The sequence below is a fragment of the Anticarsia gemmatalis genome, chromosome 28 (genome assembly GCF_050436995.1).
Source record: "Anticarsia gemmatalis isolate Benzon Research Colony breed Stoneville strain chromosome 28, ilAntGemm2 primary, whole genome shotgun sequence".
NCBI lineage: Eukaryota > Metazoa > Arthropoda > Insecta > Lepidoptera > Erebidae > Anticarsia > Anticarsia gemmatalis.
Window position 1 is genome coordinate 593,494 of NC_134772.1, and position 27,251 is coordinate 620,744.

Here is a 27,251-nt window from a genome sequence, read left to right on the forward strand (position 1 = left end):
CTATAGCCTTCCTCGATAAATGGGCTATCTAACACTCATATTGTTTAAGTCAGACCAGTAGTTCCTGAGATTAGCGCGTGCAAACAAACTCTTCAGCTTTATAATATTAGTATAGATATATTTCACGACATTTTCTCAACATTGCCCAACTAGTTTAGTAGAACATTTTATTACATTTTTTATGTACTAAATATATAAATATGACAATAACATTGTGTTGCAGTAAATCTATCAGCTTCGTTGTAATGACCTGAATGCGCTGGCAAACATTGTTCACCTTGGATTTAGTCTGTTTGTGTATGTAGCGTACAGTTTGTGGCGAACTGTTTGCATGTATTATAAACAGATCGATTTGTGTGAGGTCATACTGATATTCTTGAAGTTAATTGTATTTTGTAATCTATACTAATATAATAAAGCTGAAGAGTTTGTTTGTTTGTTTGTTTGAACGCGCTAATCTCAGGAACTACTGGTCCGATATGATAAATTCTTTTAGTGTTAGATAGCCCATTTATCGAGGAAGGCTATAGGCTATATAACATCACGCTGCGGTCATAAGGAACGGAGTAGCAACGAAAAATGTTACAAAAACGGGAAAAAATTTGACCCATTCTCTTAGGTGACGCAAGCGAAGCTGCGCGGGTCAGCTAGTATATGATAACATAATTAATATTTATACCGTTTAACAAATTGCTTTTTACAAAGCTACATTAAATTCAAAATTGATAGACACAGCTCCTATAGGTATTTTGAAGTCCAGAATGTTGAATCTACTTACCCGATAGATGGTAATAAGCTAGCCAGCTATTTAACTTGGATTTATAGCTAAGTATATGCTATATTTACTTGTATATATGTTTATAAGTTAATATACTTTTGTCCATAATGGATAATCATTACAATAAGTCATGTTTTCATCACTAATGCAATAATAATAAGGTATTTGCACTGCTCTTGTTTTTAGACAATCTTTTTTATCGACGTATTTTACTTGGCAAACAATCTGCCACAAACTGACTGCCTAATGTGAACAAGGCATTACAATTCTCTGTGTTTCGTCCGTCAATACACAATTTAGTGAGCGTCGAATAATACGCGTGTTTGTTTGAACGTTATTAAATAACATCACGCCAGCTCACCCTTGAGGAGTTCGGCAGAGGAGTTAATTTACGTATTGTATACTAGATGACTAATCCCCGGTTTCTGAGTATATTTAGCGGTAGTTTATCTATTCAATAACGTTATTTTTTATGTGAGTTTTAACGCTATTGAATAGATAAACTACCGCTAAATGTACCTCAGGAACCGGGGGTTATATATAAAGTTATGTACACTGTTTTACAGTTGTTAACTGACTTCAAAATAAGGAGGAGGTTCTCAATTCGACTATATTAATATTTTTAAGAGCTTATTTTTGAAAAAAATAGCCTTTATTATATCTCGTGTTTTCAATTATATCCTAGCAAAATTTTAACGAGATCGGATTTTCTATTTATTCGTCAAAATGTACCAGAACTAGAGATTTTTAAATCAATAATATTGGTATTGATAAAACCTGTTTTCACAAATGTTATACAACACAGCGAGTAAGTATGTTCTAAATAAATAAAATAAAATGAAAAATAAACCAATGTCTTTAATTTACTTATACAAAATACCTACATGACGTCACGTTTATCAATACGAACATACAAACAAACAAACACACACGCATATATAATATATTGTTATTTTATAACAACTAGATACTACCTTATTCAAATCAATTTTATCAGAAAGTGTAATCAAAGGTTTATGAAATACGTTTTGCTATTAATAATGTTAGTCCCAAGTAATAGAGGGCGAGTCTATTATGTCATATACCGGGCACGTTACCAAACTCCGGACTACATCTTATAGACATTCTAATAGAAATAGGAAAAGCTTAATAGCAGTTTTCCGACTAGACAATCGAACCCGGGACCTCTTGGTCAGCAGTCGGACACGTAACCGATTGTGCCAAAGAGGAATTGTCTACAAAATTAAGTATCTGTATCAAACAGGTGACCGTCAGCTGTATAAGTCTGCGGGTCACTGATGTTCTACATTCTGAATGTTGTATACCCGACGCGAACCTTGCATACAACACTCTCTACTAAGTTGTTGAACTATACACAATGTTTTAAAAGTTTGATAACAATAGTTAGGCCTTATATTATGATAACAAGGGACTTCTAGCGGCTTCAATAACACTGACAATAGATCAATGAACGAAAATATACACTTAAGAACTGCACTCTTACAAATTCGTATACTTAATTATTTATTTACTAACTTACCGAGCGAAGATAAACTTATGTAAAAAATATCATATGTGTTAATCCAGGTTATAAACTACCTTTAAATCGAATTTTACCAAAATCCATTAAGTAGTTTTAGCATGAAAGAGTAACAAATGCACATCACAAACTTTCGTATTCATAAATTCATAATATTAGGGGCCAGTTTCAAATTTTACATGTATCTAAATGTCAGATAATCTATCTGCTAAATAAAGAGACAGTAAATATATTGACACAACTGTCTCAGTTTCATCTGACAAGTTATTGATAATAGAAGTAGTTAAATTGGCTCGTAGGATATGGGTAAATTAATTTCCAAACAATTTGGCTGACCAATAGATTCTATCCTCGGATAATGGTATAAGACATTTTCATTTATAAACTAGTACCACAATATAAATCACATTTTAAAATTCATTTAAATCTAAAAACCAACTTACTAATTAAACCTTATTACATCAATGTTTAGCTAAAATTTTCAACACACGTTCGTATACTAACGTCTTTACATCTCTTGCTAAAATAAAGTCCACGTGATTGAAATTCTCATAAGGAATCCTGTAAATGTCTATCACATTAGGCAACTTAGAATTTAATCTAGCTACATCTCTTTTATCAGCTAACCAATCAGAGTCACTGAACATTAGAGAGATAGGAATTTTGATGTTATTTAACGGATATGTCGGAGGCACCATAGTCCCGTACCTTTCAGAATTTTCCATACTCCCATAATCGTATTGTCTGAATTCTTCCGACATGATACCTTGGCCATAATGTGCAAGTTGTTTCATAGACGCACCGGCTGGTAAATGACCGAAAACTACAGGTAAATTACTGACATTTAACTGCCCAAAATCATAACCAGATACTAAAAATACTGTGTTACTACATATGATTTCTGCTGTTATTCCCGCACCGCAAACGATTTGTTTTAGCGTTCTTGTTAGATGGTCGTCTGGAAGGAACTCGTAGATACCTAGTCGTTTTGTTAAACCTTCCAAAACCATGGTCCCCGGAGATAGCAGTCTAACTATCGGCGATCGAGCGTTGCCCATAAAAGCTACCGGCGATAACGCGATCATTAAAGACACTTTTTTGTCATATTCCGGTTTCATAGATGCCATTACGAAGAAAGCAGTTGTTCCTTGTGAATGTCCGATGTATTTTAGAGGTATTTCACCCGATTTTTCGAAGATAAAGTCTATCATTGATGGTAGATCTTCGATCCCAATTTCGTGCCAAGAGAAATCCCAGAAAGCTGCCTTTGAAGGGGGAACTGAGACGTGAGCACGGGAGTGTTTGTTGCCGCGAGCATTGCCCAACCAGACGTCGTATCCAGCATCAGCTAGCAGATAAGCAAGCCCATTCTTCGGTCCAGCGATAATAAAATCATCAGCACTACCCAGCAATCCATGCATCAAAAACACAGGGTTCCTATCTCCCGGAATACGAAACAAACTTAACATATATCCATCTTTAGTCACCACTTCATATTTCTCGAAATCGTAGCCGTATTTATTCACTAACTGTTTAAAAGTCATGTTCACATCTTCGTTGATATATCCTGCTTTGAAGTCGATGAAGAAGGCGTCCATTGCTTGTAGGTTTGTGTTGCTGAAGTATGGTTCTTCAACATGGCCGAATAGTGCTTTTGGTATCTTGGTCAGAGTGTTCAATGCCGCTGTTATAAGGTCTCCTTCATCGCCTAATGGATTCACAAACTCGTTTACAATAGTATCAGTAGTTTTAGCGATTAATGGAAACACTTTTGATAGTAATTGTCCTTGAGTAATTTGAAGTAAATAAATAATGATTATATAAAACATAGCGCACGTTTCGACGGGTTGGAGACGAGAGGATGAATGATGACATGATTTGAAAATATTGTGTCTAGTAATTGTATGAACCACGCTAGTGTTTGGAAAACATTTCAGTAATGCCTTGATTTAAGCGTAGACTTAAGTGCGAATATTATCAATTAAATAATTTTTAATTAAGTTCAGATACTGACTATTATCAAATACATAAAAAGGAATCTCAAGGTAGAGTCAATAAGAAGAGATGGGAAGAAATTTCTGGCTATTCTTTTTATTCGCCAAATACTAAGAATAAGACATTACAGTATTTCATGGCTTTTGTTTAAGTGTCAGATAATTTATCCAACAGATAAAGAGACAGCAAATGTATGAAAACAATTGTCAAAACCCAACTTAATAAGCTAATGAAATAATTGAGAGTGTTGAATTGTTGTATTTTTGATGATTAGTTAGTGAGTTTTGTGATTGGTCAGTCCGCAAATTTCTCAAAAATCGGCTAACGGATCTTCATAAAATTAAGCATGTATGACAATGTATGTAGTTTAAAACCTAGATTAACATAGAGGACACTTTTTACCTCAGAAAAACCTTTCTACACGGGTAAAATCTCAGACCAAACTTACTAAAAAAGATTATAAATTTTTCCACTACCGCATAAGTGTGGCTGTTAATTTCAGAGTTAGATCATCATGAAAGACCATTGTTGAGTGTTATCAATTACATGACGTGAAATAACATCTATTGTATATTATATAACAGTATTGTGATGTCGTAAGAGTGTGTATAGTCAAGCTATATCTGTTACTTCATGAGGCAAGCACATAGTTTACCTAAAACTTCGAAAATAATTAAAAAATGGCTAAATGCGAGTAGGACTCGTGCATTAAGGGAAATTATTCGAGAAATAAAGAATATTTATTTTACTATATCATTTATTCAAGCAAATATTTAAAGTTTCTATTTGTAATCGTTATTAAAATCGAGAAAAAATATTGTAAAGATATCACTGCAATGATTCTGATATTTGTTGTTATAGCGGCAATAGAAATACATAATTTGTGCAAATATCAACTGTCTAACTATCACGGTTCATGAGATACAGCCTGCTGACAGACAGACAGCGAAGTCTTAGTAATAGGGTCCCGTTTTAACCGTTTGGGTACGGAAACCTAAAAAATCAAGGCAATAATCATTTTTCTAAGTTTTAGTTTTGTATTTATTTCTAAGACGTGGGAATCCAGTTTTTCTTTTAAAAAATAAGCCTGTCATAACAAGTTTAAATTAATTTGTAAAAGTGGGAGTAAGTAATAATACGGATAATGTATCTTTTTCCATTAACATTTTGACGTTTATTGCGATTATAAATCAAAAGTACAAATGCCATTGTCATCTTAGAATTCTTTTGAATAAACTACGCCCAAAAATATGAAACAAAATAACAGTCGACTACCTCTGTAGCGTGACTGCTTATGAGATCTTAGGTTTGATTCCCGGTTCAGGTAAAATCACTTATGATAGTCAATGATACAGAGAGTGAATTTACCGCCAGTTCGGAAGGTAGGGCCAATGAGAAGAGCTGAGAGTAAAGTGTGTACTTATTAGAATATCTCTCAATAGTTGCCGGAGTTTGGTAACGTGCCCAGTTTAAGGCAATAGGCTCGCCCCCTATTACGTAGGACTAGTTTGTTTATGGGGAAACGGGACTTTTTTTTTGCGAAACGGGAGTTCTCAAAATTCTGACCAGCAGTTTCCAACGAAACAATAATAACTTCAGCTTGTAAATGTCATCGAACTTTCATCCAAATTTTGAGTTTAAAATTAAATTCACTAAATCACTTTTGCAAATGTCTTCCGTCTACAGTTTTGGGAAACGTTTGTGACTGTAGGTATTTTAAAGAGTAATAAGATATAAGGATGTATCTTAGTCATGAAATATCCGCGTTCAAAGAATTTCGTTACATTATTTTTGATAGTGACTCAAAAAGACAATTTTAGTGTAATTTGTGAAACGTTTGAATTAATTTCAGACTCTAAATTATATCAGAATGTCTCTCAAACGTACAGATATGGCATACAATAATATTTAATTGTTAATAGAGAAACGTGAGTGTATTTTATAAACCTCTGCCTGTACCTTCGAGTACCTATAACAGGCGTGATATTATGAATGGATGTCACGTAAAAACTAATCATAGAGGTCTAAAAAGTTTACAGTCCAGTCTATAGTGTCCTTTTATTACAATAATTTATTAAAAATATTTACAAATCGAACTGTTTTATACTTTTATCTAGAAAGTGTAATAAACAGACATACCTACCTACAATATAAATTTTCGACGGAAAATTTCAGTTTCTTACAATAATTTTACTTCAAAACAAAATAATTTACGGTAAAACCAAGTGAGTAAGCTTGTTTTTGTTTCTCACGTAAATAGATACAGGAAGTAGCCTATTTAAGAGTAATCAGGTGGTAGATTACTTGCAAATATCTTATCATGATTCGCAGAAATGGTCTTTGATTTGTACCTGTGTTTAAACGAATTATCTGCAAGTCTACGTGACTATCGAAGTTAATTAGCTGCAGTGTACATATACTTAATTAGAATTACAGTGTTTTTCTATTATTTTCGTTACATAATTTATGCTGTTCATATGAGCTAGAAAAGAGTGTGTGTGAGTTTCTTGCTAGCTCGTCTCATAAAGCTCTAGCCTCTGAGATAAGTGGTAGATTCAGTAATTGTAATGACTGTCAAAAGTATCAATATTTGAGACCTATAATAATGATTGATTTAATTTTGAGTCTCATTTCTGGTTCTTAAATTGTGTTATGTACACAATCAAATCACGTTTTCGAATCAGCAAACAGTACCTAGTTAATTTATGTCAAACAATTTAGTTGATAGTTAAATATTAAAGCGATTAAACAATTATTATCCACAAATATTTTTTTAAAGAAATAACATGAGGATCCAATCTTTTTATTTCTTTTTATAAAACAAGCTTTTATTAAAATACCAAGAAAGAAGCATGTTCAAGGGATATTTTTGAAAATAATTGCGTTTTCCAAAAATATGTTTATTGGTGTTTCAGAGAAGCACATTTGTTTCACATCGTACATGAAAGATAATGAACCGAAACGCCTGACAGATTAAAATGGCAATATTTTTTCTGACACATTTTTTTGTTAAGTTATATTAATAGCAGGCGTTTAGGTGTAAATATTTATTTAAATGTTGCGTTGCCGAGTCAAAATCATATTACGAAAATAGTGAGTTTTGTTGCTATTTGTTATGAGCATAGCATCTACTGAATTACTTTTACTATTTCATGTTCTTTTTGCGTCCCACTGCTGGTCAAAGGCCATCCCTATACTAATGAAACTAAATGAAAGCCCGTATATTAGCCCTACACACTAGGTTAGTACTCTAGTACTTACACTTAGCTGGACAACCAACAGATAAAATTTGAACTAAGCATCTATCTATTAACCTACTATGAAAAAGTGCCTGAGTACGTATTGTATGCACTTGACCGACATTTAAAAAATCAAGATTGAAATCTAAAACAAACAAATCAAATAGCTAATCCATTAAATTCTTAGATCATCGATAGAACAAAAAAGTTGAATAAAAAATTAATTCCCGCGAAAACATGACAGCGGCCATTTTAATTTTTGACAGACGAAATACAGCGTCAAAGATTTGAAATCATTTGTAGTCGTGTGTATTTCTGTTTTGCGTAGGAGTCACCTGGTGAACGAGAAATAGTTATGAGCGTCCCAAATAAACGTTTTGTCCTAAATACTGTGACGGTTTTTAGTTTTGAGGTTATGTCCTTTCGCGGGTGTTTTGACAATGCAGTCTCTTTAATCTATGAATGCAAAGAGGTTTAACGTAAAGCACCTATTTTGTAATAGAAAAAATTGTAATTGAGATTTATTATGTTGAAATAACCACATTGTGTTTATAGTCACTAGTACAAATTCTCAAAAATAACAAAATATTAGCAGTAGGTATTCCGGTACATTAAGTAGGTAGGTAGGTACCTACCTAAGTAAAAAGCAGCATTCCATTATAATGTCATAGGTACTAGGTACCTACCTACCCATATCAATCTAAACTCTAAGGGGTTTCACTTTCAACACATCGGAATTCGTCATACCTACCTAGGTACCTACCTAACTACAATATTTCACGATCTTGTGCAAAAAAGAATATAAAAGCTCAAATTCCTTAAAAATCTCAGTAAAAAAATATCTCAAACTACAACATTAGATTTCGAACTTCACTGGTCGTTCACCGACTGAACTCTAAACGGATCAACTGTCTATCAAAGCACATCACTCCATCAAAGGTTATACCTAGACAAGATGAGTTGAAAAACCCCAACTTTGTGTAAACTTGGCACAAATAGTACAATTTTTGTTTAAATTCACACGTATCTATATGTAGCCGCAAATAATGCTGACTCATAAAAGAACCGTGTGAATAACGAAGAATATACTGGGATCGTCACTTTTATTGATATCGTTGTTGCTTTATGATTTAGGTGTAGACATTTTGATAGGTTATGCTAGGTTTTAAGTCATTAAGATACCTACTTCTTAAAACTTGTATCATAAATAAGTCGATTTATTAACCAAATTACATAAATAAGAAATGTGGCATTGTGTTTTTTAATAATGAAATAAACATTTTAGCTATACACGACTTCTTTCAAGTACCTATCAATGTTGAATTCGTGCAGCTGCTAGCTGACAGCTCAGACCCCATTTTTGGCTAGACTATTAAAAAACAAATGAATTTCGGATGGGTTTCATTATAATTTGGTGTTTTACTTCGTTGTTTACTAGCACGATCAAAGATCACGGGTTAAACATAAGCTTCAGATTACACCCCTGTAGTTAAAGTAACAGCAAAAATCTACCAGTATTCCACTTGATAGGTTAACCGATACTTTTATTCAAAAGAGGCGAAACTAACCACGAAATATCAAAATACGTCAAACGCTACTTTCCTACATGTTCTGTACACCACTCAATAGATGGCGTTACTTGTTACATGTCGTGTGCAAAAATACTAATTTATCTTTATCTTTGTTTCAGGTATGACACATATACAAGTTAAAAACTACAGAAATAATTACAGAACTTAAAAAATACTGCCCTTTTAAGAAATGGCAGTTAATGAATTAAGTTAGTGTAAGTGCGAAAAGGACTTTAAATTATATAAAGTGGATGACAAAGAGAGACACAAGATGTCGCTAGTGGCGCCACGGAGGGTCCAACTTGATTGGGCACCTGCTATTATACCATGGTAAGATTTAATTTTACAATAGTTGATATATTATTATTTCTGTATTGTCTTGACTTCATACGCATAAATTATAAAATAAAAGTATATTTGGGACTTTACTAGCCTTAAATCAAAAAACTTTTTTCGAAATGGGAAAGGCGTTTGATCGTCTTACATTTTAGTAGGTTTTTCTACCTACCTTACTTTTTTATTAATTATATTGTACAAGTAGAAAGCTATCATTTCTTATTTACTGAAATTCCTTTCTATTGAAAGCATTTCAAAGACTTCGGGTGTTTAAGTAGACAAATTCGCAGGCACAGTTTGTCTATGTATAGAGTAGCTGTAATTACGTCAAGTTTTCCCGCGATGGAAAAACGAGCATAGAGAAAGTTTATCATTAACTTGAACTAGTTAGAAAGTTGTACAACTTTAGCATATTTTACAAGACGAAATAGGCGTTGTAGGCACAGCATATATTATACAAACTCCACATGATAAATAATTTATATATTATTAATATCTAATACTGTTTCATACATATAAAATTGTGGTTACGTTTTTTACCTAAGTGTAAATATAATGATTACTTAACTGTTTCGAATTCAAACTTTTAACGAAAAAGCTTATAGAATAAACCTGATATTAGATAGGTACCTACTTTTATTTAGCCTAAACAAACGCAAATGAGAACTTTGATAGCAAGGGATATAAGTAATCATTAGGTAAAGATTAGACCAAGGTTTTATTCAAACTTTTTCAACACGAAAATGAGTTATACAAATTGTAGCTGTATTCAATCCCTGAATTAAATTTACAAAGCACACAAACGGTAATTAATTTCTTTTGTTTACCCTGAAATCTGACTCTCAAATTAATTTCGATTGTTCATCCCCCATCATTAAGTACAACGCCATCTATCGGATGGTGCATTAATCAACAAGGAGTCAGACTTTATTTGATAAAGAGGAATATATCCTTTTCCTTGTGGCCCTAATTAGAACTATGTGATTTCAATTAAATTGTGTGACACACAAGCATTTTGGTAGCAGTTCGAGATTGTTTTATTATTTGCTTTTTAGTAGACGAAAACCTAAAGACATTTTGCCATATTTACTAAAATAAAAAAGAAAACAATATCATAAACTGAAACTTGATCCCTTTTAAGTTAAAACGTTCTAATTACACTTAAAGTTTCTTTGAAAATAATTTTATAAGTTTTGTTCCAAGTACATTTTATTTAGAATTTTATCCGTGCATTTCTGCATAAATGTCATCTGCAGTAAACTTGTTTTACGGAACCCTAATTATACTGCATAGGTCACTAACCTCCTTAGAGCGCTCTAAGCTCACTTCACTTCGCAAACCAGAAAAAAAAACTTGCCCGTCAGCTGAGCGACCGCAGCGAACTTCACTCAGTTGAAAATGTTTCTGTCATGGCTCCGCGATCGATGTTAGTCCCCAGTTAAAAATTACTGGAAAACAAAAAATATGTCGCGGCAAGCGCTGAAGGACGACGCCCGCGCCTTCGCAAAACTATAATTATTATATTGAGCATAACGGTACACTAGTAAAGTGTTTATTGTGTGAATTTCGAGCGTATCTAAATTTGTTCCTTGTCAGACGGGACGACTCGTGAAAATTTTCACGGTGAGTATTTGTGTTTTTTGCGACACTAAAGTGTGCGTAGGTGGCTTTATAAAAGACGAATTGTGTTTTATTTGTAAATATGTGCATTTTATTGAGAAAAAAATGTCTTTGGTTGAATAAAAATCGATTATAAGTGGGTGGGATTGCTGAGGCTTGTCCCTGTCTCTCTTACGTATTACCCGGCCGCGTGCGAGAGTGACGTAACAATGCGACGTCTGCAGCGCGTCGCAGTCAATTGAAAACGGCCGGGTAACCATATCCGTTCCTTTCTAGCGTAATGTCTTATTAATTTTAGTTATTTTTTTCGGGATCTTTTACAGTTTTCTAAGTAAAACTGTAATGAATCATGGCTTTGATGAAATTTATGGATGTTGGCGCGTCATTCGCGGTATATACGCCAAGAGTTATATCAATAATTATAGTTGTATTTAATCGATAATTGCAGCTATAAATCTAATCGCACGATATTCGCGTAAGAGCGAAAATTGCTTGCACTCTTTAATTTTTGATAGAGCACAATGTCGCGATATAAAAACTAATAAATTTAAGTCATTTTGGCTGCAAATTAATTAATTTGCGTCGTAGGTGTGCCTTGTTAAAGGAGTGCCTTTCATTCCCTGATTCAGAGTGATTCCCCTTTACGCAAAATGCCACAAAGAGTATTAAAACACTACACTGATAAGATTCCAATAAGATTGCAATAAAATCGACCCCCACATTCAGCCTATTACATTGAGAGAATGAATGTGAATCAAAGGTATTTCCTTTGCCTGTTGTTCATTAAAAAAAAACAAAATAAAAAGAAAAAATCTTAACAAAATGGATGAAATGGAAGTCAATTAAATTAATTATTTATTTAACAGTTTTCACTTAAAATTATTGCTAACTTCTTATTTTTATTGTAAAAATGTGTATTACTTAAACAATGAGATGTTATTCATAATGGAAACAATTTAAAATACATGCTTCTGGCTTTATTATCCATAAATTAAAATGCTTCACATTGTTATATCAGATTTCATTGTTATGTTCAAAAGTTGAACATTATTCAGTGAATAGAAAATAGTTTCTTAGGTATAAATTCTTTTGATAACTGATTCAGTCAAAATAATGTATTTACTAGTTGTTGTAATTAACAATTAGGCAGGTATTTAAACTATTTAAATCTTGTCATGTGGTTAATTACACTTTTGGGTTCATGTTTTCATAGTGAATTAACATTTATGTGGATTTTTGATATTCTGGCATTTATTATATCATAAACCATCAGCAGAATCCTCATAATAAAATTACCCTTGTCTTGCTAACTATAAAAAGAGAATCTATCACAAATTTTACTGTTATACATATTATTAAAGCTTTTTGACAATGTAAAAATGCGCTAAATGTATCAAAACTAAGCTAAAGTTTTACAACTGTCAATCTGTAAATAATTATATTTAATCATGGTTAGCAGATTGTGACCTTATGCCAATAAAGGTCACAGGATAGTAATAAATTAAATTGGTACATCATTAGCAGTAATTACACATAATAAAACTTAAATTCTGATTCTTCCTTTTATCGTCCCTTTCCATTTCTAATATAAACTGTTCATACATACATAAAATCTCAATTTTCTTCTATATGAGCAGGCAGAAATAAAAAAAATGCTATTTGCAGCAATCCTTAAAAACATTCCTTGCTTCATTCACATCCATACATGTTGTCATATGGGATGAGTACTTGTACTGAGCATATAAGCTGTTCTTAAATTTAATGTTTTTTATAAGAACTAGATTATTGTTAGGGACAAAACGCTTATCAGTGGGTTTTACCATTTTTGTTTTTAAATCTATTTTATAAAGTGGGCATTAGTCATATGCTGATAACACAATATTATTTCATTTTTGAACTTCCTGATTGAACTATAGGTTTTTGATTTTATCTGTACAATCATACAAATAAACTTGCACTTGGCCAGCATGGTGGACTAAAGACTCAACCCCTGCCTTATTCTTAAAGGAGACCTTTGCCTAGCAGTGAGACATTAATTGTTTAAATTTATTTAATTATATAATATGAGTTTTTGCCTGTGAAGTTTAATGATTTAGGGCATAATTTCCATACAAACATTCATCCCTTCTTCTACCCATTATCCCCCTTTTTTGCTATAGCATATAGTTTATGTTCTTTCTTAAGGTCACCTCTATATCTGTACCAGGTTTGGAAGTGTATCAGACTAACAGAGTTACTTTCGCATTAATAATATTAGTAAGTATTGTGTTAATTTGAATTTAATATTACACTGCATTCTCCAGCATCACATAGCAGTCAGTGACCTTTGACTTGGCTTAATTACCTAATGTCATAATTGACAAATAGAATCTTCTTATTATGAGTAGTAAGGGCTAAGTTTCTCAAGAGAAAAATAGCTTAACGGCAGTATAAACTTTTATTTTCACTCAAAGTATTTTAGAAGGGAAGGGTGGATGCCTTTGTCCAGCAGTGGGAGACTCAAACAGGCTAAGGAAGAAAAAGTATTTTGATGTTTCTCTTTAATTTGAGTACTCATAACCTGTGGTCCTGTGTAACAAAATGTATGTATGTGAATGAGGTTAGTTAGGTTTGTAAGGATCATACCATGTGATGTTCTTTGGTCTCTGCCTACCCATATGGAAAGACGTGATTTTAAGTATGTAGGTGGGTATTATTAAAGTACAGCCCTCACTAAAAGATATTTATGATTCACATAATTTAAGAGCATTAGTCATCACTATAGATTCCTATCCAGCCAGTCCCTAAATTTCATAGACAATCACCCTAAACATAGACAAATGTCTATGCCCTTACAAAGGTCAACATTGGTGCAACTATGTAGAATACATAATGTACGTTTTATCTTTGAATTTGTATTATTTATTGCAAATTTATGTATGTATGTATGTAGATTGGGCATTTTATCATGTTTTAGAGTACTTAAGTTTGTTACTAACTTTTGTGGTTTAATATTAGAGTATGGAGTTGTGAACTTAAAGTATTGGGTTGGAAAACCTTATTAGAAGTTTTTTTGTAGTTTTGTTAATGGCTTCTTGCATGGAAGTCAATTAGTGCAACTTTTCGTTGCAGTAATTTATCATTTTCGTCAGAGTTACTGTGACATAAAATATCTATCTCTCCATCTCTTGGTTCAATATTTTTTACCTAAGAATCGAACCTGAGACCTCTTCAAATCAGATGCCATATACTAGTATATGCGTATATTACGTATTGAGAGTAGTTTAACTTTTCTCAGTATTTGAAATTATCTCGTATAAAAGATTTTTCTATTTAACCTACATTAGGAAATGCTTAGCCTTAGTAACTACATATTGCACAACTTATATTTTTTATTACGTCCTTCAATTAAAATTTGGCAACAAAACAACTTTTGAAGTTGAAGGTATTACGCGACCTTCGACTAAGTAGTCTAAGCAAAAAAATGTGCATAGTTTTTGTATGTTATGTAAAATATGATTATTTTGTACTACTAGTTGACCCGCGCAACTTCGCTTGCGTCACATAAGAGAGAATGGGTCAAAATTTTCCCCGTTTTTGTTACATTTTTTGCTGGTACTCTGCTCCTATTGGTTGTAGCGTGATGATATGTAGCCTATAGCCTACCTCGATAAATGGGCTATCTAACACTGAAATAATCTTTCAAATCGGACCTGTAGTTTCTGAGATTAGCGCGTTCAAACAAACAAACTCTTCAGCTTTATAATATTAGTAAGTATTAGTATTAGTATAGATTTGGACAGAACGAAACTGAATGCTAAAATGGTGGCAACTATTTTAACATTCAGTCAAACAAGAACGCGTCGGTCTCGAAGGGTCCCGTACCAAAAAAACCGGCCAAGTGCGAGTCGAACTCACACACGAAGGGTTCCGTAACAAAAAATAGGAAAAATAACACGTTTATTATATGGGGACCCCCCTTTTCATTTATTATTATTAGTATTTATTGTTAAAGCGGCAACGGAAATACTTAATTTGTGGAAGTATCAGCTTCCTAGCAATTACAGTTTGAGATACAGCCTGGTGACAGACAGACGGACAGGCAGCGTAGTCTTAGTAATAGGGTATTGTTTTTACCCCTTGGTTACATTATCCTTAAAAATTAAATAAAAAACGCTTATTTTTTCTAGTAATACTAGAACACAAGACATATTAATTAGTATTTAGACAAAGGCATTCGTAGCGAGCTAGACATTTCTTGATTCTTCCCATTGTTTGTTCCACTATAAGAAATGAAAGCTTTTATTGTACGATATCTGATTATTTACTATACAGTTGTAGTAATTACTCGGTTATGTATAAAATATCAGGCTTCGTTCCCGTGGCCCATTATGCTATTTTTTGGTTTCGTGAAATAGACTCAAATAAGATACAAGTAATGTTTATTTAAAGGGGTGACCTCCGAAATTATTGGACCTGAATTTTTAAATGTAGCAATACTTCATTACAGCATAGCCAGAATTTTATTACTGAAATTCTGTATCAGTTAGCTGTACTTTTGATACTTGAATATTAGACAAACTGAAGTGCCAACATTTTATTCGAACCCAAGACCTTATGATCAGCAGTCGCATACACACTCCCCTATTTTTGTAAATCTCTTAACTCTCTCTTCCATGCTATGAATCTCATATGGTGGTGGGGTCAGCCTTTCTGATCTTTCTCTTCCACTTCGCTTTGTCCTGGAAAAGTCTTCGAAAACTAAAATCTAAAACTAGATCTCTTAACTAACTGCGATATATACCATATAACTACTAACTACTATATACATCAGACTATATACTAATGGAGCCATACCTAGTGACCTTTTGACCCTGCACGGAGACCTTCGCAGTGCTCCGTCGACCGTGGAGGAATCCTGATACCATTGTGTATAGCACATGTACTGATCTGAAGGTTAATCATACAAATTAGAACGGTATGTCACTTGGTTTGAGGTTAAAAATTCTATGAAGGGGTGTTTGGTTTTAGTTTTGAATCCCGTGTAAACATCTTTGAGTTTTTCCAGCGGATTATCACATACCTTAGTTAACAGCTAGTGTACGTCAATATAACACGTTAATCGTGTGTACGACATAACGTGTTAATCACTATAATGTAAGGGAGGAAACGATGTACTGCAAAGTGTCTTTCAAATAGTCGTCAACTGAGATACGTGATAGCTCTCCAGATATTTTCTATAATTGCCTGGAGAATGAAAATTGAAGTTGCAAATCCTACGCTTAACCTCTTTGCCGTCCGTGTGACATCCACTGGGCAATAAAAGTGGTGGAATAGAGTGTACCTGTGTATTGTGCACATACTATGAGCGACACTGGCCGCCGTAGCCGAATATCGGCTAGGGCGACCTATTTATTTTTCTTCCTATTGCTCCATTTTGACGTTTACGTTAAAAAAATCTCAGAGATTGCCCGGAGTAAGGAAGTTAAGGTTGTAGACCTCTTCCAAAAATCGGTCAGGACGACATTAAATAATAATTCCAGACCAATTTAAAACAGCCTATCTATCTTTCTCTTCAAACTACTAAATTAAAATCGTCTCATTTTTTCACTCATAATATCCTAACACAGTTATAATTTTATCCCTTAGTGAATATACCAGAGCCTCTTACTCCCGAAGGTCAATCGATACGTTTATCTCGGCTCAGGGCTCCTTAGTTCTGATTCATGATATGCTTGGCTGAAACTTATCATATCTAAGGGATTTACACCTTATTGAACTGTTAAAGGTATGACTTAGTTGCCTTCACTGGTTCGATGCTCTAGTAGATATTTTGTTGTGGCTGTATTTAAGATGTTTATTGGCTAAAAGACTATCCAAATATTAGCAGGGGTTTAATGACTATATGAGGTAGCGAAAGCCGCAAAGGGACGCGGTATCCTACTGTTCACACCAATACGGATTCTGCAAAATTATACCGTTTTTCTAGACATGTTACAGCCTGTTTCGTTTCTATCAGGGCCAGTTGCGCTCACCGATCGGTAAACGATCTGTGGGTTAAGCAACCCCTGGCGCGGTAATTCCATAGATGGGTAACCGCATAGTGGTATTTAAACTGGGCGTCTCCGTACTTCGGAGGGACTGTTGTCACTAAGATAACAGTCGTTAAGTGACGTTAAAGGCCTCTCGGGCGGCTTGAACAGCTCTGACACTAGGTTGACCACTAACTAACCATACGACGAAGGAACGAACGATCAGGGAATTTTCTTCCCAAAACGTCCGCTCCGATCTGAATATGCTTTTATTGCTTGCTCAAGCTGTAGGAATTGCGAGGGTTGATTTCACTACTGACCAAGACAGCACAAAAAAATGCACCTTCCCCCTAGCAGCATTAAACCTTCCAAGCTTTCTATCTCCACCAATAGTTGAGGATCTCTTCATCTCTCTATAACACTTACATAAAATATCGGATATCGTGGCAATTGGGAAAGATTTGAGTCCAGGGACTAAAGATCTTGGGGTAATCATATACTAAGAACTGATTCTGATTAAATATTTTTTTTGAGGTCAAACTAGTTGTTTCTGGAGATGCTAGTATGTTTTGTAATAGTTACAAAATACAATGTTATTGAATGTTTTTCCTCACAAATTCTCTATAATACTTTTGTCCTACAGTTTGGCAGTGTGCCCGGGATAGTAATGTTTGCTATAACCTGACTCTTTTGTTAGTCAGAGAGAATATTGACAAGTGTACTCATCTGGTAAATTATCCTCTATTCGTAAATTAGTCAGAATTGAGAGACTGTGTAGTTTTCATACTTACAAATAACTAGCTGACCCGCGCAACTTCGCTTGCGTCACATAAGAGAGAATGGTTGAAAATGTTCCCCGTATTTGTAACATTTTTTTCCAGTACTCTGCTCCTATTATTCGTTGCGTAATGATATATAGCCTATAACTTTCCTCGATAAATGGGCTATCTAACACTGAAAGAATTTTTCAAATCGGACCTGTAGTTCCTGAGATAAACGCGTTCAAACAAACTCTTCAGCTTTATAATATTAGTATAGATATAAAGCCAAAGATTTTGTTTGGACACGCTAATCTCAGAACCTGCTGGTTTAATTTCAGAGAAGAAATATTTGTGTTAGAAAGTCCATTTATAGAGGAAGGCTATGTAATATCATGCTGTGACTAATAGAAGCTTAATTCCATTCGGACGAAGTCGCGGGTGGTCGTTAGTCGTATAACCCACTTACAGCAAAATAACTTCTCCAGGTAGATCTGTCTGTTTTTTTTTGGGCGGTAGGTGTCAAAATAAGTAGACACACAAAAAATCACTCCTCATTTATTTATTGAAAATTAATTTATTTAATCGTTTTTATTAATTATAATCATTTAATAATAGTATATATTTAGCCCTTAAGTACTACAAATAGTAAATACCTAGTACATGTAGTATTAGTGTACTGTTATACACCACCTGCCAGCTGAGCACAATTTTTTGCAAGTCACTTCACTCTACACTGCATTATGTCTCAATTAAGTGACATACAGATGACACAGGCGAAGTTGGAGGAATCTTTCAGCAAGAGGATGGCTGAACTCGAGGCGCAGCTCCAAACTGGTGCTGCCAAGGACACGGTGGCTAAGGTTGCAGAGGAGTTCCGCACTTTCCGGGAACTCATGTTTGGGGTCCTTGGGTTGCTGCGGCAACAAATAAGTGAGTGTGCCCGGATGGTGGACACTATTGAGACCAGGCACCGAAGAAAGGATCTTCTCTTCCTGGGGATCCCGGAGTCAGCAAAGGTTGACCAACAGTTTCTGGCTTCGGAGATCCTTAATAGCAAGATGGGGTTGCCTGATGTCTCAACTGCCGCCATAAGAGTCTGTCACCGGATTGGGGCCCCTGGAGGCAAGCATCACCGACCCATTCTGGTGCGCTTCACGAGTGCGGACACCCGGAACGCTGTTTGGCGTGCCAAGGCAAAGCTGCGTGGAACGTCTGTCGCCGTAAAGGAGTTCTTGACGCGGACCCGCCAAATTGTTTTCGCCAAGGCACGACAGCACTTCGGTATGAGGGGATGCTGGACACAGGACGGCGTCATTGTGGTGAAAGTTGCCGATGGAAGCCGCCACAAGATCATAACATCCGACGAGCTGAACGCGTTGGCGGCCAAGCATCCAAAGGTGACCGGTAACTCTCATTCCTCCCAGACCGGAGCAGCCAGTGGAAGTGCGGGATCATTGACGGCGATATCTAAGACACGCAAGTAAGACTCGCAATGTTTACGTGTTAATTGATTCGATTGTTAGACTGTGCCGTGCTCCAGTTTAGTTTTGCATCCTACGTAACTTGTAGTTTTCGTCGATAATATGTTTACCCACTTTATATATTTTTTTTATCTACACGCATTGTTACTTTATAACTTTTTATTTCTTCACCATAAACTGTTTTGTTTGACACATGACGTTAATGACTGCGTCGAAGGGTTGTTAGTTGTCAAACTGACAGTCCTTTGATTAGTTAAGTTGCGTTCGGGAATGTGTTTTATTGTTTAATATTTTTACTGTTTTTTTTTCCATTCTTTTTTGTGTTAGCTGGCGGGTGGTGCAGAGATGCAATTTGCACCGTAGTATTTTGTTTTTTTTTTATCACTTTTATCTTTATAATTATTTAATTATTTATTACATATATATATTATACTATCATTTATTTAATATTTATACACTATGTCTGATGATGATGCTTCATATGTTTCTGCGAACGACTCTACTACATCCTCGGATAGCTTTTGCTCTACGACAGGCACGCTAGGCGACTTCGTCCGACAGACCTTTGAGCGTTCTGGGATAAATCTATTTAACGTATGTCACATAAATGCGCAAAGCGTGCCTAGCCATTACAATGACCTGCGGGAGGCATTTTGTGATGCTGACGTTCATGCCGTCCTGATTTCGGAGACCTGGCTCAAACCTCACCTTCCTTCAACTTCTTACCCCCTCCCTGGATTTTCTCTCATCCGTAATGATCGGATAGACAGGAGAGGGGGTGGCGTCGCTATCTACCTCAGAAGTGACCTCCCTTATCAAATCGTAGCTTCCTCCTGTCCTAATTACTCCGCTTCCGCCGAATTTCTTTTCTTGGAGGTTTGGGTCAAAGGGGCTAAAATCCTTCTTGGCGTAGTATACTGTCCCCCATCTGTCGACTACTTCTCCAGCATTGAACTAGTGCTGGAATCTTTAGGGTCCGCTTACTCGCATCACATCATCATGGGCGATCTCAACACCGATCTCCTCTCTCCCGGTTCACTCCGTTCCCGTAAACTCCTAGACATCATTAAGTCCGCCAGTCTACATGTTCTACCACTGAATGCCACTCATCACAACACCGAAGGCGATGATACATGGTTGGACCTAATGATTACGTCTGCTCCCACCCTTGCCTCATTTTTTGGTCAATACCCTGCCCCTGGTTTCTCTCATCACGACCTAATTCATTTGTCCTATATCCTCAAACCGCCCAAATCCCGTCCCAAGGTTCTGTACAGACGCTGCTTTGGGCGTATGGACGTAACTAAATTGTGTAGGGACGCTGCGAAAATCGATTGGGAGCAGCTAACGACAGCCCACACAATCGATGACAAGTTAGGCATTTTTTACAAAGCTGTTATTGGGCTGTTTGACGTCCATGCGCCCGTCAGAAAAGTGAAACTCAAGCGACCGCCTGCTCCCTGGATGACTGAAGGAGTTCGTATGGCCATGAGGCGTAGGGATAGGGCATTCGCAAAGTTCCGCAGAGACCGCTGTGACGACAATTGGGTTCGGTTCAAAGTTGCAAGGAACAGATGCAATCAGATGGTACGCAATGCTAAACGCCGACACATTCTTAGTAATCTATCTTCTTCTTCCCCTGCTGATATCTGGAAGTTCCTTGGGACTCTAGGTATCGGCAAACACCGTAGTAACGATCCACAGTGCACGGTTGGTTTGGATGACATCAATACCCACTTCACTTCCTCTGTACCTTTGGATCACCAAACCAAATGCAACACCGTTCGTGCCCTGATGAATTTACCTCGACTCAATTTCGAATCCTTTTATTTTGCTCCAGTTACACCGGAAGATATTAAAAAGATTATCCTGTCAATTAAGTCCAATGCAGTGGGCGCCGATGGCGTTAGTCGTCATATGGTCGTCTCTGTCTTGGATCATCTGCTCCCCGCCATTTCCCATATCATAAATTTCTCCCTTACCTCTGGTACTTTTCCTTCTCTGTGGCGCAAAGCCTACATTATACCGTTACCAAAAATTCCTAATCCCTCAAGTCCAGCTCACTTCCGCCCCATATCGATTCTCCCTTTCCTCTCCAAAGTGCTTGAGGCCTGTGTACACAAGCAACTAACACAGTTTGTGCTTAATAACAACCTCCTTGACCCACTTCAATCTGGGTTCAGACCAGGTCATAGCACTACTTCCGCCCTCCTAAAAGTGACTGGCGATATTAGGGCAGGCATGGAGGATACTAAAGTCACCGTGGTGGCTTTGGTTGATTTCTCGAACGCCTTTAATACCGTCAGTCATGATATCCTTCTCGCCATCCTTTCCCATCTTAACATATCTTCCGGTGCGCTGGATTGGTTTTCCTCGTATCTTCAAGGACGCCAACAGTCGGTTCACATCGGTGAATCTTCATCGAGCTGGCGTGAACTCGACACTGGCGTCCCACAAGGCGGCCTCCTCTCTCCACTATTGTTTTCAATTTTCATTAATCTTGTGACTAAAAACCTTCAGGGAGCGTATCATCTGTATGCGGACGACTTGCAACTCTACTCGCAAGGAACAGTGGATTCTATAGCCTCAGTTGTCGCCACGTTAAATAACGACCTCGAGCATGTCAAGTGTTGGTCGATGAAATTCGGCTTGGCTGTTAATCCTACCAAATGCCAGGCTATAGTTGTAGGAAGTAATCGTAGCATTAGTAGGTTAGATCATAAGCAGGTACCACCAGTTGTATTTAATGGCTCTACCATAGAACTGACCCCTACCGTAAAAGATCTTGGCCTGTACTTGGACTCAACTTTAAGCTGGAGAGCCCAAGTTTCTAATGTTTGTAAAAGGGTCACTGGCATACTGAGGGCTCTTTATCGTCTTAAGAACTTTTTACCTTCTAGGACTAAAGCTATGCTTGTGCAGACCTTAATCTTCCCTCTGATCGACTATGGTGATGTGTGTTACTTTGACCTGAATGCAGATCTCCTCAACAAACTAGACCGTCTTCTTAACAACTGCATTCGATTCATCTTCAACCTCCGCAAGTATGATCATATATCTACTTATCGCTCCCAACTTAGGTGGCTGCCTATTCGTGAGCGTCGTCACTTACGTGCACTCACGACTCTCTTCTCTTTTCTCTCTTCTTCTACTCCCCCAGCCTACCTAACTCCCTACTTTCAATATCTGTGCGACAATCACAACCGTAACCTCCGTTCCTCAAACAATCTTCTTCTTCTATGTCCATCTCACACTTCTGGGTTTGTCAACTCTTCCTTTCCTGTCCAATCGGTTTTATTATGGAATGCGCTCCCTCTTGAAATCAGGATGTCCACTAACCGTCATACGTTTAAGATCAAAGTGCGGAATCTCTTGTTAAAACAAGTAGCAGAATCGTCACACTCGTCTTAGTTTTTATTTATGTATATTTATTATTCATAATGTATATATATTGTATAATTCAGTATATAGTTTATTTTATTATTTATTTATGTATATGGGTATATATATGTATTTAATATTTCTTATTTGTTAATCATTATGTATGTATAAACCTATCTATATTTAAGTACACGTACATACATGACCTTATTTTTATTTATTGGTAAACCTGGTTCTTAACGTCCTTTATTTTTATTTTTTTAAACACCTACTTCTTTCAATCTCTGCATCACCCTAAGGTAGACTGGTAGATAATGCCTTTGGCATTAAGTCCGCCTATATACACATGTATATGAAGTTTAAAATAAAATAAATAAATAAATAAAATAATATATCTAGTAAAAGCTCAAAAATCACGATTTTTCTTAGATTAGGACCCCATAATGCCGTGTTTTACACATAGCAATACTTTTTTTGGTTGGAAGGTAAATAATAACTGCTGAAACTGAAAAAATGTATGCTTCATTAGAATTGGGGACTTATTAATCCCGTACAGGAGTCAAAAGAACATAGTTTTTTTTTCGGAATAGAAACCTATTTTTTTGATTAAACCTTCGTTCTTTACTGACCCATTTGACTACTCTTTCTCTCTCTCTCTCTCTCTCTCTCTCTGATAAAGTCAGCCCGAGATCACGGTCTAGGCAATATGATAGAAAGGTCTGATAAAACAAAAAAAGTATCCATATCCTTTTATTTTTAATCGCATTTAAGACCCGTCGCATTATAATATTACTAGCTGACCCGCGCAACTTCGCTTGCGTCACATAAGAGAATGGATCAAAATTTTCCCCGTTTTTGTAACATTTTTCGTTGCTACTCCGCTCCTCATGACCGTAGCGGGATGTTATATAGCCTATAACCTTCCTCGATAAATGGGCTATCTAACACTGAAAGAAGTTTTCGAATCGGACCCGTAGTTCCTGAGATTAGCGCGTTCAAACAAACAAACAAACAAACAAACTCTTCAGCTTTATAATATTAAGTATAGATTATACCCTGTCTCTTTTCAAAGGGTTTATTTCCCAATCCACGTGCAATTTGATCTCACGCTATAACGCTTGACCTTTCAAGGAAATAACTGGAAGCCTTCAGAGTCCGACCCCTAGATTCTTAGCCCAAGGTCGAACCTAGTTCATTAACATTCTTCGCATAGAGCCTATTGCGAACGACTGTAAATGTAATGACCATCGTAATAACATGGAGTTTGAAATGTAAGCACATATTGTCATTAATATCATGTGCTTTTAACATCTATACTAATATTATAATGCTGAAGAGTTTTTTTGTTTGTTTGTCTGTTTGTTTGAACGCGCTAATCTCAGGAATTACTGGTCCGATTTGAAAAATTCTTTCAGTGTTAGATAGTCCATTTATCGAGGAAGGTTATAGGCTATAAATCATCACGCTACAACCAAAAGGAGCAGAGTAGCAATAAAAAATGTTATAAACACGGGGAAAATTTTGACCCATTCTCTTTTATGTGACGCAAGCGAAGTTGCGCGGGTCAGCTAGTCTGTTCTAAAAGCGTATTGTATATCTTAGCGGATTTCTAATGAAAAATATACCAAAAAAATTACCTAAAAATATACCCGCCTCCATTGCCTTCATCCCAATTCACCTTGACCTCTACCAATCTTCATTACTTCGCAAAAATACGTAGGAGGTAGCAAGTTGATGGGCCGTGACGTGATCCAATCATTTAGACTAATCTAGATATCTTTATGGTCTATTTACGACCTAGATCTGAATGTCTCCATGCGCATAATTTGATGATGTTTATGAGGTCATATTTCAAAGGTCATTAGGATTTGATGGGGGGTTTCTAGCGTCGAATTTTTCATCAGTATATTACTTTAAGGGATTGGTTTTAATCTAACACTGATTAGGAGAGACATTATTGCTGGGATATTGGTATACTCTTTAAAATATACGAAATGAATTTTAGAATATTAAAAAAAGCAATTTGGCAATTAAAAAAGAGTGGCCTAGAGATTCTTGCCAGCGTTTCTTATTGGCTTTAATTTCTGAACTGACGATGAATTTATTACCTGTAATATTGACGATCGTTATCTACACTAATCTACACTAATAAAATAAAGCTGAAGAGTTTGTTTGTTTGTTTGTTTGTTTGTTTGAACGCGCTAATCTTAGGAACTACTGGTCCGATACTGAAAATTATTTCAGTGTTAGATAGTCCATTTATCGAAGAAGGCTATAGGCTATATTTCATCACGCTACGACCAAAAGGAGCGGAGTAGCAACGAAAAATGTTACAAAAACGGGAAAAATTTTGACCCATTCTCTCTTATGTGACGCAAGCGAAGTTGCGCGGGTCAGCTAGTTGTCAATATTTGGCATATAAAAAATTTAATATTGTAAGTTTAATTATAATTATCACTTGTTCCAACGGTGAAGGAAAACATCGTGATGCAACCTTGCATACCTGAGAAATTCCTTGAGAACAGTTCTTGAAGGTATGCAAAGTCCCCAACCCGGAATTGGCCAGCGTGGTGGACTCAAGGCTTAACCCTTCCCTGATTACGGGTGGCGACCCTTGCCCAGCAGTGGGACATAGGTTTTTTTTTTTTTTAATGACAGTGAATCATTATCTTTATGTTACTATGATAGTACAAACGTGTCAAATAGTACCCAAGCAGACGTATTAAGCTTATTATAACACAAACATATGAGTCCTTCCTCCAGAACTGTGTACACCTGTGCCAAAATCTGTTGACGTGCTTGCCAAATGTGCTTACTAGCGATATTTACAGTACTTACGGAAACGTATGAGAATAGTTGTTATTTAAATTGTCTTCCTGATATTTGGGAGTAGTTATTTTTGAGTATTTTGTAGTATGAGATGATTCTATGTCCCAGATTCTACCGTTAACTCGCATCACGACTGACCAAATTTCCTTTTCAACATTTACTACTTTAGATACCCAGGGAGTGTTGGCGTCAGGCAGACCGTTCGTAAAGACATCGGCCAAATCATTCATCATCAATCGTTCGAGTATAGAACATAGCTACTTCTTCTGAATAAAGGTCTAAGCAAGATAAAACTTAAGATTTGTTTTTCTTAGGCACAGCTCGAATTTGACCGTTTTCCATTTTAACAGAGTTACGTGCCGCCGTGACCTCAGAATACCAACATTTTTGTGACATTTTACAACTGGTGTACATGTCGTTGTTTTATTAGCCTCACGACAGACTCTGGTAGGCTACTTTATAGACGATTGGAAAAATCGATTTTAGTTCGTACAAGCGGCCTGACCCGGCTTTGCCCGGTTAAGACAGTTATTTTACGAAACAACTGTTATAAGTTCGACACAAGCTTCTTCTAGAATCTATAAAAAAAACTATCAAAATCCCTTGCGTAGTTTTAAAGATCTACTAGCATACATACATACAAACATAGAGACAGACGTGGGAAGCGAAGCTTTATACTATGTAGTGGAGATGTCGGATTTCGAAGAATTTGTGACCACTCAGGTACCAATGAGATTTTTTGGATATATCCATACTAATATTATAAATGCGAAAGTAACTCTGTCTGTCTGTCTGTCTAAAGCAGTTTTTTGGTACTCGAAATTTCGAAATGGCTTTAAAAATATTCTTATAGTCGGAATGTCCTATACTGATAGCTTATATCCTGGATTAACACATAACATTTTCTGCCCTGAGAAACTTTGTCACGCACAAAGGTATAACTAGTTCTTCATACTTTTGGCTAATGTGTGTCTGTTCGTATGTCTTTAATAGTCCTTGCGACAAAAGCGCTACAGAAATATCTTTTAAATAATTTCAAAATCTGTTTCATAATTTTAACAAAATAATTTTGTAAGTTTTCTCCTACCCTCGTATTACGACATCGGGGTTCCCTTACAAAATCAATTTACAATCTCCGTGTCAAGTTTCTTCATTTGTGTAATCGATGGGTTCCGCTGCTATGTTAATTTAATTATATTGGGGGAATAGAGTGGGGAACCCTTATCATATTGTCAAATTGCCTGGTTGCTACCCCGTTAGGGGGTTGGTAGTCTGCATTTTGAAAAGGGAGTAACATTTTTACTATTTTAAACTATCCTACTAATATTATAAATGCGAAAGTATGTGAGTGTGTATGGATGTTTGTTACCTTTTCACGCAAATACTACTGAATCGATTACGATGAAATTTGGTATATAGGTAGATGAAGACCCAGAATAACTCAAAGGCTTTTATCCCGGAGTTCCCGAGGGATTGGGATTTACACGGGAAGGGTTTCCACGCGGACGTAGTCGCGGGCGGTCTCTAGTCCCCTATATTATTATATTAACTCCGTTTTTTCGTGCTTTTTTTTAACTTGATTCTTATCTAGCTTTCATTTTAATATGGATGGGCAATAACCTTTCTTTTTAATATTTGATGCCCCTTTATCCCATATTTTTGTTAGATGTATGGATGTGAATGAGACAAGGGAAGTTTGTAAGGATCGT

The 27,251-nt window shown here is 35.9% G+C and overlaps 2 protein-coding genes across 6 annotated transcripts in view; one reads left to right on the plus strand and one right to left on the minus strand.

The window, feature by feature from the left end:
* Asator (tau-tubulin kinase asator) overlaps positions 1 to 27,251 on the plus strand; it is a 103,272-nt gene that overhangs the window by 29,667 nt on the left and 46,354 nt on the right. For 4 of the 5 annotated variants that reach the window (XM_076132651.1, XM_076132653.1, XM_076132652.1 and 1 more), the window contains exon 2: positions 9,243 to 9,453. The exons of the other annotated variant lie outside the window; for it this stretch is intronic. In XM_076132651.1, the coding sequence (XP_075988766.1) occupies positions 9,395 to 9,453 (59 nt within the window). In that variant the 5' untranslated portion in view covers positions 9,243 to 9,394. The remainder of the gene's footprint in view (positions 1 to 9,242; positions 9,454 to 27,251) is intronic. 5 annotated transcript variants of the gene reach the window in all.
* LOC142984841 (lipase 3-like) lies at positions 1,666 to 4,165 on the minus strand. The gene has a single exon (XM_076132688.1). It carries the CDS (start codon positions 4,145 to 4,147, stop codon positions 2,780 to 2,782), a length of 1,368 nt encoding a protein of 455 aa, XP_075988803.1. The 5' UTR covers positions 4,148 to 4,165; the 3' UTR covers positions 1,666 to 2,779.